This window comes from Myotis brandtii, unplaced genomic scaffold (genome assembly GCF_000412655.1).
Source record: "Myotis brandtii unplaced genomic scaffold, ASM41265v1 scaffold806, whole genome shotgun sequence".
NCBI lineage: Eukaryota > Metazoa > Chordata > Mammalia > Chiroptera > Vespertilionidae > Myotis > Myotis brandtii.
In genome coordinates this window covers 300,573-318,777 of record NW_005371249.1, presented here as the reverse complement: position 1 = coordinate 318,777, position 18,205 = coordinate 300,573, and the positions used below count along the sequence as shown (strand labels likewise).

Below are 18,205 nucleotides of genomic sequence, written 5' to 3'. Positions count from 1 at the left end.
TCTGCGGGACTGAGAAGAGAATCCAGGCAGAGGACATCTTGGGGATGTGCTGGACTCAGTGGAACTGGCCCATCAGGTCAGAACCACAGGGATTAAGGTCCAACCATCGCCATCCAGGCCATCCAATATCCATTAGCTCATCCAGTATTTACTCACCACTCACTCCATCCTTGATCTCTCGGGGCTGATACAGGGAGAAGGAGAATCAACAAATAGATTCAGGAAAGGATTTCAGATAGTGACAAGAGCTATGTAGGAATACTGGAGGTGTGGGGGGGGGCTGGAGTGTACTTCAGAGTGAAGGAGGTTCCCAGAAGATGACATTTGACCTGAGACTCTCCATCGTGAAAAGGAGCCAATCATGTAAAGGGCCAAAGAAAACACGCTTTCTGCAGAGGAGCCAGCAAGGGCCAAGGTCCCGAAGTAGGAATGAGCTCGGGATGCTCATGGAGCAGCAAGGATGGTCCGGCACTGTGAGCGGTACTGGATGAGGGTGGAGCCGGAGGTGGGGCTCAGTGCCCTGAGGCCTTGTGGGCCAAGGGAAGAAGTCCGAGTTAAGGCAATGAGAGTTTTAACCAGTTAACTACCACTCGTCCCAAACGGAAACCATCCCCACATGCCACGATATTTTGAATTTAATTGCATCTGTAGACTCTTAAGATGGTCCGGCACTGTGAGCGGTACTGGATGAGGGTGGAGCCGGAGGTGGGGCTCAGTGCCCTGAGGCCTTGTGGGCCAAGGGAAGAAGTCCGAGTTAAGGCAATGAGAGTTTTAACCAGTTAACTACCACTCGTCCCAAACGGAAACCATCCCCACATGCCACGATATTTTGAATTTAATTGCATCTGTAGGCTCTTATGGCGTTCAGGGGGTCAATCTGAGATTGTTACTTGCTCTGGATGATCTTACGAGATCAACCAGGCTACCTGAAGAGGGACCAGAGGGGAAGTGAAGCAGGACACAAGTCAGGAGGCTTCCGCAATGGTCGAAGGGAGGTGGCCACGGAGATGGGAGGACGGAACAGAATCAGGCTGTATTTTGGATGGATAATTGGCAGAACTTACTGATGCATTAGATGCTGATGCCAGGCAAAAAGAGGGCTGAAGATGACTCCAGGTTTGTGGCTTGAGCAACCAGCCACATGTTACATGTGGTGCTATTTATGGAGGTGGGGAAGCTGGGGGAAGAGTGTCTAGGAGATGATGAGGAGCCCAGATCCAAACACGTTAAATTTGAGATGCCCATTCGTCAGCCAAGTGGAGATGCCAAGAAGGCAGCTGGATGTGGGAGTCGTGTGTTCTGGGAGACGTGTGGGCTGGGATGTGCGCTGGTGAATCACCACCAGATCCTGAGCCCCGGACCGTCCATCCTTCAGGTCAGGCTGAGGTGAGGAGCCAGCAGCCAGGGAGGCAGGAGAAAAACCCGGAGCAGAGTGTCTGTGAAGGAGGGAGCTGGCTACTCTGCTGGCTGCCCTGGAGGACAGAGGCCGTCACCTGGTGACTGGGCAGGAAAGGGGAGCAGACTGTGGTGGGTGAGAGAGAAGGGGAGGTGACGAAAGAGAGAGAGAAAGTGCTGGCAGCTCCGTGGGGACTCCGTCCATTCAGCAGACAGTATTTATGAGCACTGATAATGTGCCAGGCACCGTTCTGCACACTGGGAGGAAACAGTGGTGACCCAAACAAGTTCCAGCCCTCACGGAACGTATGTTCCCAACACAGGCAGGAGCTAGAGAGGATCAAGATTTTATTTATTTACTTTTAAGAAGTTTGTTTTAAAGAGAAGTTCACGACTAGAACATGTTTATGTGCTGGTGGTAATCATGATGCAGGACAGAGGGGGCTGTGGGCTGCCTCCAGGAGTGCGGGAGAGGGGTGTCACCTGAGCAGCTGAGCTACTCTTCCACCGTCCCAGGAAGGAAAGCAGATGTGTGACTGCCCCTCAACAGCCCTGTAAGACAGCCCCCCTCCAGCGTGTCAGCCTCCGCCTCCCCTCTCCCCTGTGCCTCCTAAACACTGAGGCATCATCAGTCAGGTGAGGGATTAGGCGATCCTCTCTGTCTGGGTCACTGGGCTGTGCTGGAGATGGGACTTTACCTGAGCACACCTCTTGGTGATGAGTCAGGGCCTTCACAGGCCAGAATAATCCTGGGAAGAAGAGATGATGGGGGAGGGAGAGCCAGCCTTGACTCTGAACTTGGCCAAGGGCCTTGTCAGACGGGAACGGGAAAGGAAAGAGGGCAGAACTGTCTTTGAGGGCCCCAACCTGTCGAAAGCTCTGCAAGGGGGGTGGGGGTGGGGGGGAGGGTAGGCTGGGCTGCTGACCCCATACAGACGTGGGTCAGGATGCACATTGAACAGCTCCTGGCATCTCTGGATCATATTGTGTTTGTTGATTAAAAAGTAAACAGTTTGAAGGGGGGGGGGGGGGGGGGGGGGGGGGGAAGGGTAGGCTGGGCTGCTGACCCCATACAGACGTGGGTCAGGATGCACATTGAACAGCTCCTGGCATCTCTGGATCATATTGTGTTTGTTGATTAAAAAGTAAACAGTTTGATCAGACATAAGCAAAACCTGCCGCCCAATCTGCATGTCTATGAGAAACGGTGAACACAACGCTCCCCGCACCCATGTGCTCAGTACAGCAGGCTCGGAGGCTGCAGCCTCCCGAGGATCGCACATGCTTAAAAAAGGCACACGAGCACATGACATCATCGGAAAACCCTGCATCCTGCTCACCGGGCCAGCATTTCCTGTGAGGGATACACTGTCGGCTGTGCTGAGACCAGAATTCCCTGGGCGGAGACTGATATAGTTCGTGATCTTATAAGGAACCAGCTTGGTGTCAGCTAATCTCTTGGCGGACTGGACTGAGTGCCTGCTCTGTGCCAGGTGTGTGCTAAGGGTGGGGGCAAGAGTGTGCATGAGGAGAGGGAGTGAGGGGAGAGTCACAGCGCTGGAGTTCAAATCCTATCTCTGCACTGGAACCCTGGGAGCCTACAAATGCTCTGCCCCGCTTGGAGTTCCGATTTTCTCATCTATGCAATGGGGACGATAACCCATTTATCACACATTTGCTTGTTAAGAGGATGATACACCCGATGGTACCAGCACAAGATCCAGGACCTGCTTTATCATGTTCCCGGAGAACCTCACTCTAGTTCAGGTATGTGGAATGCGGAGAAAAGGAGAACGCAGTCTGGGGCAATTCAGCGTGAGGGGCAGGATTGGGAGGTGGGACTTCATGCAGGTGATGGGGAGCCACTGAAGGTCTCAGAGCAGATCAGGGGCCTGTTTACATTAAAACCCTGGCAGAGAAGGGAGACGATCATCATGGTCAAGGGGAGGACAGAAACCAGAAACGGGCCTTACCAGCAGTGTTAGGAGAAGTGAGGAGGCAAAGGGGCTGTGAAAACCCAAACCAAGAGTGTCAAAGCCTTGCACGAATACCAGGCAGATGTGGGACAACAACATCACAAGCTAGAAAATAAATCTAATTTACAAGTAGGGGCGGGATTTGGTATACACTTAGCTACTCAAAAACTCATGTGATGTAGGAGGGCGGAGTGAACTGTGTCCCTCTTACTAGTCCTCAGAAGTAAGGGAGGTGATGCCATGTGGACGGAGAAAGCACCTGCCACTGACCTTATGGTGGCCTTTACCTTCCATGAGCCTCAACATGCCCATCTGTATGTGGAGGCAGGGTAGGGGTGTAGACTGAAAGACCCCTGGAGCACTAACATTTTCTCAGTCTGTGAGTTTTTAAAACAAGATAAAGCAAGGGAAGAGCAGTGACTATGAGCTGGGAGCTGAGGTTGGGCTTTGCCTCTGAGAACTTACATTTGCTTCTCCAGTGGGACAGCAGGATCCACTCTTTCTCCCAGGATCCCACAGAACTCGGGGCTCCCATGCTTGATGGGCTTGAAGCCCCCTCCGGGAGCTCGAAGCTGGCGCCGCCGGTCCCGGGAAGGCGAGGGGGATGACTGTCGTTTCTCGTTGCCGTTAAACTGGGCTGTGGAGAGAGAGTGCACAGTTACGGGAGCTCGGCCTGAGGAATTCCCGGGGGGCATAGTGAGGTAAGAGTCGACTGACTGTTCTCCTTGGGGCTTTACAATTGGCAGAAGGAAGAGCTCCAAGCAATGAGCACACATGGCTCTCAGGATGTGGACTTCCTAAGACAGGGCACGAAGGTGCTGTGAAAGCCAGGCAGCACTTCCATGGGGCTGGTTAAGTTTGCAGAAGCCACTGAGCTCAGCCTTATCCCCAAAGGAAGCCCCTGCAACCTCCAGCCAGGAGGGGGGACCCGGCATTCCTGCGTGGGCTCAGTCCCCTGGACAGTTCTCAGGAAAGAAAGTTATTCCTCATTTTGTGCCAAAAACCTGCCTCCAAGTGGCTCCTCTCCTCCCATTCTCCCATCCCACCAGTGCCGCAATGGCCACACTGGCCCCCTTTCTTCTGGGACAACCCTACAAGAGTTACAGTCAGAGTCATGTGGCATCCCCCGGTCTGCATCTCTTCACTGTCCCCTGTGTGGGTCCTACACAGCCAGACCTGCCCTGGGCCCAGCCCCCAGGTAAGGCCGGACAGTGCCCATCACGGGGGACAGGCCCTTGCTGGGCCTATGGGAGCATTGTTCACCCCCGTGGGCTTGGGGAAGATGACCCTGGAGATAATGCACAAAGAGCAGAAAACACTGAGCTGAAACGAGCTGCTGGGAGGATTCCTGGAGATCAGCAAGTCCACCTTGCATGTCTCTCTTTGGGCCTCAGTTTCCTCCTGAGATGAAATAGGGGTGATGATGGCGCCCACCTCATGGGGTTGTTGTGAGGATTCAGTCATGTGTGCCATGTAGTCTGTGCTGGTTCAGTGTTATTTTGCATCCATATTTTACAGGTTTTTATTATCATGTCTGCTCAATGTGGACACAGTACTGGTCAGCTACTGAACTGATCTGAGTCCTCTCCTAAGCCTGCCCTGGCCAGCTGGGAGCCTTGGCTGTCACTCAACCTCTCCGAGGCCCCATCTGCTCCATCACCAGGCTGCTGTGATGACCAGATGAGGGAATACATCCTAAGGGCCTGGCACACGCAGAGTGCTGAGTAAACTGGGCCAGGGCCTGCGAAACAAGGTTCCCAAAGCTGTTACTAGCTGCTGGCCAAACGACACACGTCTTCGGCCAAGCGACACACTCCCCTCCCACCAGCAATCAACCTCATTCACGGGAGGGAGGCGGTGGGAAAACCCTGCCTGTCTGTGGCGATTGAGGTCTATAAGGACCGAGGATGGGAATGAACTTGTCCTGTGACAGAAAAGGTCATCCGTCAGGTCTGTGGAGCACTTCCATCCCTCCCACACTCTTCTCTAGTAACCACTGAGGAAGACAGCAGGAAGGGAGGCTCCTGCCAGGCATGTCAGACCATGTGTGTGGTCACCTTCAGGCTGCAGCGGGGCCCGCGGGCCATCCGTTCACCCTCTCACGTCTAAACACTCATTCACACGGGCCCAACACACTTCAGGGCTGGGGAAACAGCAGTGAGCGAGAGAGCTACCCCTGCTGTGGAGCTCAGAACCTCGGTGAGGAGACAAACAATAAATCAGTCAGTCAGACCCCCAGCTCACCAGCTGGTGGTAAGTGCGTTGGAGAAACGAAAGCAGGGCAGGGAAGGCCTCTCGAAAGGTGACATCTGAATGAATTCCTGAGGGAAAGGAGGGACGAGCCATGAGGACATCTGCCGGCAGGAAGGGCATTCCAGGCAGAGGGAAGAGCAAGTTCAAGGGCCCTGAGGTGGGAATATGCCTGGGTGTTGGGAGAAGCAACACAGCCGGGAGGGCTGCGGGGGGTTGGGGGTGAGGGGAGGCGAGTGGGAGGAAGCGGAGCTCAGAGGGCCTTGGGAAGGACTTTGGCTTTATTCTGAGAGAAAGGAGAGCCATTCTGATGTTTTGATGGGAAGGTTTTAACCTGGCACTTTTATAACAGAATTGCTGTGCTGAAAAGAGATAGAGGGCAAAGGGCCTATGGGAACTCCCTGTACTTTCTGCTCAATTTTGATGTGAACCTAAAATTGTTCTTTAAAAGAGTTTATTTAAAAAAAAAAAAAGCGAGATGGAGGGGGAGCACAGGGAGAGCAGCGAGGAAGCTACCATAGGAGGGGCTGGCCTGGGAGCCGTGCATGGAAGTGACAGAGGGTGTCAGATTCTGGCTGCGCTCTGCAGGCAGGGACAGCAGGACCTTCCCGGCACTCAGTGTGGAGTGCGAGGACAAGAGGAGACAGCAGGCTCTTGGCCTGAGCGCTGGAAGGAGGAGGCTGGCATTATCCAGGACGGGGAAGACACAGAAAACTCTAGGCTTCGTGAGCAGCCGTGATGTCAGGACTGGCAGCATGGAGCAGGGACAGAGCGAGGACTGCTGGGGTCCTGCCCTGCTCTCTGGCCACAGTTCTGTCCTGTGTCCACCCTCAGGCACAGATAAGACAGCAATGACCTCAAGGCCCCTCTAGGCTTTCATAGAGGTGGTGAGGGGGTAAAGCCCAGAGCTGGGGCCTTGTCACACGTGTCACTATGGGCCCCTCCCTGGCTTCCCAGCAGCCCGAGTCTCCCATCAAAGTTCCTGCTGAAGCACACCAGCCCTCATGGCAGTCAGTCAAATGGGGTATATAGCTTTTTGAGGAGAAGAAGGGTGAGGAAGAGGTGAAGCAGGTTCTGAGCTTGCAGAGCCCTGTAGGAGGGGCTGGCTAACCATGGGATCAGGCAGACAAGAAGGGGCCTGGTCAGAGAACCCCTTTCACAAGAGCTGGAACTTGATTCTTGGTTAAATCAATAAATTCAATTCTCAGATTAGGTTTTAGAATCAGTCCTCTATAACTGCTGATGGAGGGTTTGGGGCAACCCCGGAGGCAGGGAGACCAGCTAGGCAGATGGCGAGGCCAGGGCCCTGTGTAATGAATGCCCCATTGAGATGGAGATCTGGGCACAGCAGGAGATGGGGTCAGGGGCATGGGACCATCTAGTGCAGTGGTTCTCAACCTTCCTAATGCCACTTCCCTTTAATACAGTTCCTCATGTTGTGGTGACCCCCAACCATAAAATTATTTTCGTTGCTACTTCATAACTGTAATTTTGCTACTGTTATGAATTGTAATGTAAATATCTGATATGCAGTATGTATTTTCATGTTACAAATTGAACATAATTAAAGCATAGTGATTAATCACAAAAACAATATGTAATTATATATGTGTTTTCCGATGGTCTTAGGCGACCCCTGTGAAAGGGTCGTTCGACCCCCAAAGGGGTCTCGACCCACAGATTGAGAACCGCTGAGCTAGTGCCTCTCCACCATGCCTTCCCTTCCCTCTGTTCTCTTTCTGGTTGTCTTGAATGGAGAGGAGGGAGCAAGCTAAGGGGCATGGTGTGGGGAGGGTCTAGGTGAGAGATGGAGGTTCTCGCTTACTTTTGCCACCTGCAGAGGAGAGGGAGGGACCATATAAATGGCAAGGCATTTTCACCGATGACAACCTGGGGCTCCACTGGCTAAAATAAGAACTTTAGTATTTCTGCCAAAATAAATTCCTACTACACACCTCCTGGCACAGCAACTGAGAAGAGAGGCACAGAGCATGGAACATGGGTTGGGGAAGAAACCCAAGCTCTTCAGAACCACCAACAACTTGGCTAACTGTCCAGCCTTAGATCTGGCCACGCCCCCTTCCAGGAGGATCACTCACCATGACCCAACCCTCCACTGAGCTGTATCAACCTCTCCACCTGACTGATTCCACCTGCCCTTCAAGGGTCACCTCTTCCAGGAAGCATTCCCTGACCCCAGACTAACCCTGATTTAAACGATGGTATCCTAATCGCCAGTTTCCCCTCTGGATCCCCAGGAGCCCAAAGGCAGGGGCTGTACCATACCTGCCCCAACCGCCAAGCGTAGCCCATGCCTACGACATAACAAGTGCTCAACAAAAGACTGAAGAAACTTAATAAACTGTTGTTTCACTTTATTGGGGGGAAAATATCAGTTTTCTGACCAAATAAATTGGATAAAACCTAATAACATCCTAGTCAACACTGTAATTCCCTGCTGAATTAATTTATACATTTGCGTGCAAGCTTAATAATATAGCCACATATTTTAGAGAGAACAGGTGGTGATGAATGACAGGCTTAATTAGGCAAATCATTTCACCTAAAATAAAAATATACAAACTCCAAGTGTAGTGATTCAGGAGCAAAAGAAAAAAACAACACACGTGTTGAACTGAAGCTCCAAACACGACTGCCTTCATTCCTTCTAATTAAGTTTGTCTTTAATCTGCAATTTAAAATGGCAATTCTTTTAATTTAGTGACTTTCTGCAAAAGATAAAGGAAGACACAGCCCTCAAAAGAATATGTGCATTTAGAGAAAAAAATATGCCACCCTGTAGAGCTGTTTAGAATGACAGGACCTAACTAATCCCACCTAATTAATCCCACCTGTAGGCAATTACACATTCTGCAGGAGGAAGGGGTCAGGTGGGCAGGACCAGACCCAGTGGCAGCGGGAGCGGGAGAGGAGCCTGGTGAATGGCTCCCCCAGCCTTTTTCTCCAGGGCAGGTGACAAGGCCCCTCTGTGATGCCGGAAATGTCCTTCCAGCAGTTGTGGTCTGGTGACAGGCCTCATCCTTTAGACCCAGCTCAGGTGCCCCTCACATTCCAGGAGGCCTCTTACTCCCGCTCCATCCAGATTAGCTTCCAACGCTGTCCCCTTCCTACTTATTCAGTAATGTCCTCACTTAACATCACTGACAGTTTCTGTGACTTTAAGCAAAACGAAGTATAACAAAACCAACATTGCCACAGGCTAATTCATTTAAACGAGAGTTCCTTCAGCATCATTATAATGACATAATGTTCAGGGAAAGGACGTTATTCGAGGACCTGCTGTATTCTAGATGTTATACCAACTGGCCCTGAAGTTCGGTCACTGAAAATGAGGGAAGAGGGTGTCCAAGGCACCCGCTCTAACCCTCCAAGAACCCTGCCACCCTATGGGTAATGGGTGAGGCCTCAGAGGAGGTGAGGAAAACTCCTCCAGGTTCTCAAAGCTCAGGGGGGACCGAGGCCTGAGCCCAGGCCTGTGGGTCACCAGGGGCAGGCTTATCCTACTCCAGGTCCGTGCCCCCGGCTCCCCATGAAGACACGGGCAGGGTCAGTCATGCAGGGTTGTGCCTCACGAATCCTCTAGACCTGGAGTGACCACTGTTCTGCTCCAGCAGGACACCTAGAAGCTTCCTAGGACGGCACAAAGCCTCCCCTGACCCCACCTGCCGAGAACCACCTGCCGGCTCACAGCACTCGGCACTTCTCTTGTAGCCCAGTGGGCACTGACACCAGTGCTCCCCAATCAGCCCGGCTGTTCGTTTTATTTCGCTTTTCCCTCTCCTGTCTTGTCTGCCCCTAAATCTACAGCAGTGCTTGGCAGGGAGACGTGCTTAGTAAATGTTTGTTTAGATGAAATAACTGTGTTCCTCCGGGGTCCAGCTCCTCTCTGTTTAGGATTTAGGGCTGGCCAGGTTCCAAAAAGCCCACGGGCCTCTAAAGCACAGCTCTGCGGGGCTCACGGGCCCTCGCTGCTCCCAGTGCTGGGAGGGAGGGCAAACTCCTCACTCTGGTGCTTGAGGTCCTCAGAGACTTGATGCCAATTTGATACATTTTCTCCTACAAAAACCCTCTGGGTTTCACAACCAGCCCAAGGCCCCACTCACAAGAATGGCCAGTTCCCAAACCCATCACCACTTTTCTGCCGTTTTCTGCCTCGGCTGTGCCTGCCCTCTAGAACCCCTTTCTTCACTATCTGTATAAGAAGGCCCCAGACATTCTTCCAAGTTCAGCTCCAAAGCTGCCTCCTGGGGCAGGTTTTGCCCTAGACCCGCAGGCAGAACTCCTTTCCCCTCCTTTGTGCCCTGCAGCTCCTCATAGCAAGACCCCTTTTAGCCCACCCCTGCCCCTCACCACAGGCCTTCACCGCCCTATTGCCTGTGCCCATGGGTTATGCATATATGCACACAAGTTCTCAGAATTCCCATTTTTCAGATGGAGAAACTGAGGCCCAGAGAGGTAAAGCCCCCCTTTCCAGAGTTGGCCTCATCTCCACTATTCTTCCCCCCCCCGAGCGACAGCTCCAGGTAAGCTGTAAGACAACATGTGGCTCAGCAAATGTTTAGTTTGCATTTTCAGGATCGACAACAAGAGGCCTCTGTGTTCACCTGGGAGACACATGCAGGCCCCAGGGCACCACGCTGCCACATCTGTGGGTGGTGCCTGGGAACAGAGGTCCGCATTGTGAGGGGAGGCCGCAGTGACTCTCCACAAAGCAGGGCATCGGAAAGCCTGCGAGGCAGGCGCCAGGACATGGCCCGGGTTCCAAGAACACAGTCAACTAGAGCCAAGCCTGGGCTGGGGAAGGGGGTCTGGCACAAGGAGGTGTGCCTTCATCCTCTTATCTGTGCCCCAAAGGAAGCATGGACACCACTGCCTGGTGCAAAGACCCTGTCCCAAAGGCTGCTGCTTGGCTACAGGAAATGTAAAGAAAAATCCTGATGAAAATGATTAAATGACCCCAACACAGGAGCCTTTACCTGCGGAAGCAAGCCATCTTTACTGGCATAACTCATTTTACAGATGAGAAAAGCAGGGCTGGAAAAGGGACTGACTTGCCCCAAGTCATCAGCTTGACTTGAACTTGGACTTGAATCCAGGTCTTTTGAATGCCAGAGGCCTCTAATGAGTTCAGCACAAGTCCTGTCTGCGCACAACATTCTCATACAGTGATACCCAAAGCAGCATCACTGAGCTGTGCCCTGACTCTTGGCACTCACTGCCTCTATTTTACACACAAAGAAACAGAGGCAACCTGCTCGGATCTCCCACAGCAAGTGGCCACCTGGGGCTCTGCATCTAGACCCCCTGGCACTTGAAATCACGTGCACTCTGGTAGTTCTGTGCGGGCTCGCCTGTCAGGTGACTGATGCAGTTCCCCTGACATTTCACCTGCACTCACAGATACTTAGAACCCTCGGACCTGAGAAAGGGGCTTTTCCCCATCCACAAGCCTCAGAAGACCTGGAGGAAGCAGGGTGAGCATTTGTGCAAGTGAGTTTCCTGACCAAGGAGCCCCAAAGCCCCAGCCCATCTGTTTATGTTTCTGCTGTTGCCCCCTCCACAGATGGCAGCGAGGGAAGGCAGGAGAGAGGAGGGGACAAGCCAGGTGCATGGCTCTCTGCCTGCCATCCACTGTCACACCAGTCTCCCCATCCCCAGTGTGGCATCCAGATGCATGGGCAATCCTCAGACAGGCAGGGACACACTCTCTCCCTGGGAATTCAGACCAGAGGCGGCAATCATAGTAGTCAATAGCCACTCAAAAATGCCCCTCCAAGTGCAGGTCCCCGGCCTCATTTGGAGAAGACAGGTGTACAGCATAAAAAATTAATATGAAAACAAACCATCTGTGTGTGAGCAGGCCACATGATTACGTATGTATTGTAGCATCATAAAGAGAACATGGGGTTGGTTTCCCTGAGACCTGAATTATTCAATAAACTTAGCAAATAAGTGTGTGTTCAGTGTGTGCCAGGCATTGATCTAGGTGGGACCCAGGTGTGAACAAGGAGGCAGACTCTCTGACCTCATGGAGCTTAAAAATCTCTATCCACACGAAGATCCCTGATCTGCCAAACAGAAGAGCACAGACATACTGTCAAATCTTTGTTTTTCCACAAAGGAGACAAAGGCACTTAAAGGAACATTTCTATCTATCAGTATAACTAGCAGATGAATCAAAGCTATTAAATGCTAGTGTTTTTCTTTTCCTTTTTTTTTTTTTTTTTGGTTACTAAATGAATTCATTCATAAGTCAAACAGAAAAGCCAACTGGAAAAACCTGTCCCTCAGTAACATATTAGCCAAAGGAAACAAGTGATCCCAGCTCTCTCATTTAACCCCCCCTTTCTCCGCAGACCTGCTGTTCACACGTGTTAAATATTAATTACAACTGTTACTCATTAGTACAGAGCAGAAAGCTCTTGGTACAAACACAATTGTTAATTTCCTTGCAAGCCCAAGGCATTCTGGGAAGCTGTGCAGGAGGCAGGAAGCATCATGGGAGCCCAAGTGGAGCCAATGGAGAAGGTGGTGTTCCCTGGGTGCACCAGGTGAGGGTGGCAGCTCTGATTCCCCGAGGAACCCTCTGCAGAGGCCAAGCCTGTTTATTCCGAGTGCCAGGGGATGAGTCACAGGGCTCAGTGGGAACAGCACGTCTGGAGCAGTGCCTGCCGCACACGTCAGCACTACCAGCTTTGGCGCATTTGTGTTTGGTTGTGATATGACGAGTCACGGAGTGGGCACAACTGCTTCTGCCTCAACAACGCAAGCCAACTCACACCAGCACAGGTAAAGGGAATGTTCAGACCTGCCCTTCCACACTCGAGATGTCAGAGCAGCAGTGGAGAGTAAAGGCTTTGCAGTCAGACCGACCCGAGTGCATTAGCTGTGTGACTGTGGGCCAGCTGCTCACCCTCTCTGAGCCTTGTCATCTGTGTAATGACAATGAAACCACACCCATGTTACATGGCTTCCTAGTGTTAACCCTTGCCAGCTTCATAATTGGTGCTCACTAAGTGTTACTATTCTGTCCTTCCTCACCGCCCTCCCCCAACTTACCTTAATAGGATTATTTTATATCAGTTAACTGAGCTGGCTCAGAGATGACTCACAATTATCTAGGAAACAGACATACCTGGGATCTTACTTTCCTTTTCTTTGCCCTTTTAGCCTCACTTGATGAGGCTGGGAAGGTGTCAGAACTTAAGAGGGTGCCTGGCTAAGAGGTGAACAACAGAGCATTAGCGTCCCCCCCTGTCCTCCAAGCTGACAGTGACAGGTGTGTATCTGTCTGTTCCAGAATAAACCAATGCACACCCATCTAGGATGTGGTAGGAACACAGAGGGGTGGGAAAGGGACTGGGTCATGTCAGGAAGGCTTCCTGGAGTAGGTGGCATTGATACCAGCCAAGCCAAGCTGTGACCTCCCCTCCTAACTCCACTCGGACCCCAGCACCTAACACAGTATGTACCGAGTATGTTCTAGGTTCTCAAAGTAAGGTCCCCAGATCAGCAGCATCAGCAGCACCTGGGACCTTGTTAGAATCGCAAATTCTCACGCCTCACCCTAGAACCTACTGAACTAGGAACTCTGGGGGTAGAACCCAGAAATCTGTTTAATGCTTCCTCCAGGTGATTCTGACGAATGCTCTGGGCAAGCCAACTAATCCATTTTGTCACACCCAGGAACCAGTGAATAAAGAATGGAAGACCCAAGTGGCTCATGTTAGAACTATTGCTGGAATTGAAATTTAGGATTTCCTACAGAAACATTGCTTTCCACGCCATCTATGCATCTCATTGCCAGGCATAAGTGGGAATGAGCTTCGTAAATGGGTCCTCTGTGCCCTCTAACTACCTCTTTATGCAGTAGTACTGTTTTAATATTAAATTAAATTTTATGTAATACAGCAAGCCTTCCCTGAACACTAACCATCCTCTCATGTGTGACCCTTTAGGGCTTACAAAGTCTGTTCATTCAGATCTTTCCCCTTCTTATCACAGAGATCCAGCCTGGCAAGGGTTGTGACTATCCCCATTTTACAGAGGGGGAAACTAAGACTCAGGAGATTGCAGAATATGTCTGAGGTCCCACAGACGGTGGGGCTGCATGTGAACATAGGATCGTCTGACTCCTTCTACCGCCCCACTGACTCCAGATGTGCAAGACACTGTCCTGAGTTTTCTAGGGTAGAGAAACCCACCAAGGAGCTAGTGGGGAAGATAAGACAAGTACCCTAAACAACGCAGTTCAGCACGAGTCATAGATCTATCTTCTGTCTTTGCTGGGAGGCAGCCCCGTCACTGGCTGAACCCAGGACACTGCCTGAAAAGTAGCTTCAACAGAGACAAACCTTCAGTCGGTGAGTTGCAAATGAAATGACGGTTCTCTAACTGCGCTTGAGGGTGCTCTTTACACATCCTTCTGTGCCTGGCTCCTCAAGGAAACACTCTGATCACCTGCTTCTCAGAGGTGATTGCAAATCCCATGAAGGTTTAATTTACTCACTGGATGAAAAGGAAATGCTGATCCATCATCTGAGTGTGGCCTGACTGGCTCTGCTCAGAGGTCTCTAGCAGTTCCTGTCCCCTCTTTAGGCCTCAGTTTCCTTAGCTGGACAAGAGGGAGTGAGAAGCCGTGGTACGAGGGCCCTCCCTGTGCTGAGTGGTGGCAAAGCATGACCAAACCGTGGGATGGCTCTAGTCACCCCCATGTAGGCTCAAACCTCCAGAACTTGGGCTCCTACAGAATCTTCAGTGGGAACCATTCCAAGTGGGAGCACACACCCCAGGATGTATCCTACAGCTGCAAACAAAAGGGGAAATTGGTGCAAGGGTGGTGAAAGGCACGTGACATTTCCTGGGGGCTCTGGGAGGGTGAGGGCTCCGACCATATTTTATGCAGCATCTTGGGATAGCAGCAGGGAGCCCAGACATCAACTGGCTTAGGGCTTGGGCACTGGAGTTGGAATTTGCAGGTTTAAATCCCAGCTCTGTGGCTGACTAGCTATGTCCCCTGGGCAAGTCATTTCTTCTCTCTGCACCTCAGTTTCCTTACCTGTAAAAGGCGGAAACTAAGGACTAAATGGGATAATGCCCACAGAAAGTGCTGAGTAAATGCCAGCACTTTCCTGATGCAGTGCCCTTTAAGCCTCACCAGGACCTTCTGCAGCGGGCACATTTCCACATGAGGGAGCAGATGCTTCCAGGAGAAGTTCAATCCCTGTCCTCCCAGTTGCTACTTGGATATGTGGTGACACCGTATCTGTGCCACCCTGAGCTTGGTCTGCTTCTCCAGATTATCCACCCAGCTCCTTGGCCCCTCCCTGTGTAGCCACCTCCCGTGCAGGCTCCATTTGTCCATCTAATGATCTGTGCCACAGCCCAGGGACTGGTCAGATCCTCCACCTCAACCAGCACCACCCTGAGACAATGTGGAATTGCCCCAGGCTGCTCATCCTACCCCACACCAGGCAGGGAGCGCCACAGAGTCCCGTGTGGGCCCAGAGCTGTGCCTGGGGCTGGCAGGAAAGCCATTTCTAGACCCACCTGCCAGTCTCACAATTTGTTGCTGTAAAGTAGGGGTGGGGAACATCGAGCCTGCAGACCGTATAAGGCACAAGAAATCATTTGGTCTGGCCCTGCCAAGGCATTAGGGGTGAGTTAATTAAATGCTTGACCAAATATAGCAGGCTAATTATTAAGTTGCTAATTTTGTATGGCCCGGAATGACATTATAGATACCCAAATGGCCCTTGGCAGAAGAAAGTTCCCCACTCCTGCTGTAAAGACTCCCAGGCGGTGAGTGAAGCAGGCTGGGAACTGCGTCCAGCCCGCTCTGAAGGCAGGTGTCTCTGCCGGGTGGGAAGGGAGCTGACAGGTTGATGGGAGCCACACCACCGCTCTGTGGATGGCGGGCTGCAGCCTGTGGGTGAAACCTGGCAGGGCATCTCTGTCCTGGGGGCTGGGATCAACAAAGGTCACCCAAGTGGAATGGGACCCGCTGGGCAGGTCGAAGTTGGGGGTGGGGTTCTGGCTGAGGCCACACAGTTTCCTGGAGGGACAGCAGGCAATGAAGGCCCAGGGCTTTTGTGAGCTTGTGGCATTTCTCACTCACAGAATTCTGAGAGAAGGGAAGACTATTCGTGCTAAGAAGCTAGGACCGCCTCACACCCTGCAATAGCTGTTTTCACGAGAACCGGGAGTGGTAATGGAGCCGCTGGCTGAGACAGGAAGGCTCTGCTTCCACAAAGGCTGGTCTGGAGCTGCTGGCCCAGAGGGCTCCCTCTGTGGAGACGCCAAAGCCCCCTCGGAGAAGTGTCTCTTCACGAATGCAAAGCAGGAGTTGGAATTTGCAGGAAGGAGCTCTTCTGCTTCACAGACTAATCATGGAGATGATTCAGAGGCCTTGCCTTCCCCTGGGCTCTGACCAGCACGCTGGGGTCCTGAGGGGCACAGCATGGCGGCGTCCCTGGAGGTGACACAGGCGGGCCTCTCACAGCTGACAAAGCCCCTGGCATTGACCCTGTCTCAGCTGAACTTTTGCTCAAAAGTTCCCAGCAAGGGGAAGCTTGTTACATACATTCAGGTGTAACTGAAATCCTTACTCCTCACCTGGACCCTAAATCCATATGTCTCTTCCTTGGTGGGCCCAGCTTTGCCTTTTGGGGGACCTCACACTCAACACCCTTTGGAAATTTGAGAACACTACCAGGTTCCCTGCCCAGGTGTCCTCATCCAGGCTACACATGCAGAATCAGAGAATACAAGGCATAGAAAGAGATGGCGATGATTTTGTCCAGGCAACTTTATCCTCACAGATGTTCCCCAGCTAAGGATCCTGTACCCCAGGTTGCCACGACCCATCACAGAGCCCCCGAGAGCCCAGAAAAGCTGTGAGGAGCATTTTGAATAGGTTTGTAATAAGGGAGACAGGGCCTAGCCAAGCACTGCCTTGCTCCCTGACTACACCAATGACTTGCGCGCTCTCTCTCTCGCTCGCTCTCTCTCTCTCTCTCTCTCTCTCACACACACACACACACACACACACACACACACACGCACGCGCCTGCTCACCCAGGCGGGAACATTATCCTTCACTCCTGAGCAGCCACACTTCTGGGTTTACAAATGGGACCATGGCAGCACTTTAGTAATCGAGACAGTCGAGCTGCTACAACTCATCCTCATTACCTGACAGGTGGCCCATCTACTCGCACTCCATCTCCACTCTGGGCTGAAAACAGGAGCTGCTCCTCACTTACCAACCTCTGCACCAGACAGGCTCTGTGCACGGACAGGGGGAGGGACCCAGCCATGACTGAAGGCCCTGCTCACAGTCCCTCCAGCCCAAGCGAACAGCTTCCTCCTGTGCCCCAGGAATCAGACCTGAGCCAAAAGCTTCTTGGGAAAAGCACTATCGGACACGCTCCAGAGCAGTTCACACAGAGATAAGCGACTCCAAGAGTCGCAGACAGGGGCGTGATCTCAGCCTGTCTCCCATCGCCCTATAGCACTTGTGATACAACTCAGTGACATAAACCAAGTCCAGATGGAAGTTGGGTTTATAAGTTTCTGTGGTTCAGAAACTTATTCAGAAGCCTTGTGATCCTTTGTGAAAAACTAAATGCACAGACGTTCTAAAACCACTACTGGTGGCAGTGGGCCCGTGCTGGCCTGAGAGCCTTCAGAAGAGATGATGTCTGAGAGGGCAAGTGCTTTTCACTTGAACGTGCACAGGAATCCCCTAGCAGTCTTGTTAGAACAGGTTCTGACTCTGCAGGTCTGGGATGGGACCCAAGACCCTACATTTCTCACTAGCCGCTGGTCCAGGGGCCACATTTGGAGCAGCGAGGCGCCAGACTATAGAGCATCAAAGGCAGCACAACTCCGAGTGAGCTGCATGTGCTCAGTCAGGAGAGGGGATGGGTGAGACCCCACACCTGTCTGCAATGCTAGCTCATGCCACCGGCCCTTGGTATCTGGGAGAGTTGTCACATGAGCTCCTTTAGCCCTTTAATCAAACTGGTGTTTGCAAAGAGCAAGTTCTCGGACAGCACTGGCTCCTCCTAGCTCCTCTCAGATCCAGGAGGAACCTCGCCCCTCATCAGCTATGCTAGGGCACAGGGACAGTCCTCGGATTCCCTTGTGCCGGGGGAAGAAAGGAGACCTGAGATGACCAAGGACCTTCAGCCACACGACTACCTCACCACTGGCTCAGCCAAGTGCTCACAGCCTGGCGGGCGAGACCAGCACCTACGAACAAACTCTACATAGTGAGAGGAATGTCCACCAGGGATGAGTGCAGGAAGCTTGCCAGGCCCAAGAGGCAGAAAGGAATCCCATGGCATGAGTGGCTGCACCAGGGAAGGCTCACAGAGATGGCGACGTTTGAGCTGGGCCCCAAAGAATGCCCGGGATTTTTCCAGGTAAGAAAGGCATATATAGGCAGAAGGGATAGGATGTGCACAGTGGTATGTCCAGGGAACTGTGAACAGTACGTGCTGGAACAGCCAGAACATCATTAAGGGCATTGGAATGGGAGCCTCACTGTTGGGGCCCAA

General features: G+C 52.2%; 1 protein-coding gene across 1 annotated transcript in view; it reads right to left on the bottom strand.

Moving 5' to 3' along the window:
- SHB (Src homology 2 domain containing adaptor protein B) overlaps nt 1-18,205 on the bottom strand; it is a gene marked incomplete at its 5' end in the record, with an annotated part of 126,896 nt that overhangs the window by 28,492 nt on the left and 80,199 nt on the right. Inside the window, one exon of the mRNA XM_005884019.2 lies at nt 3,837-4,008. Within this exon, the coding sequence (XP_005884081.1) occupies nt 3,837-4,008 (172 nt within the window). The remainder of the gene's footprint in view (nt 1-3,836; nt 4,009-18,205) is intronic.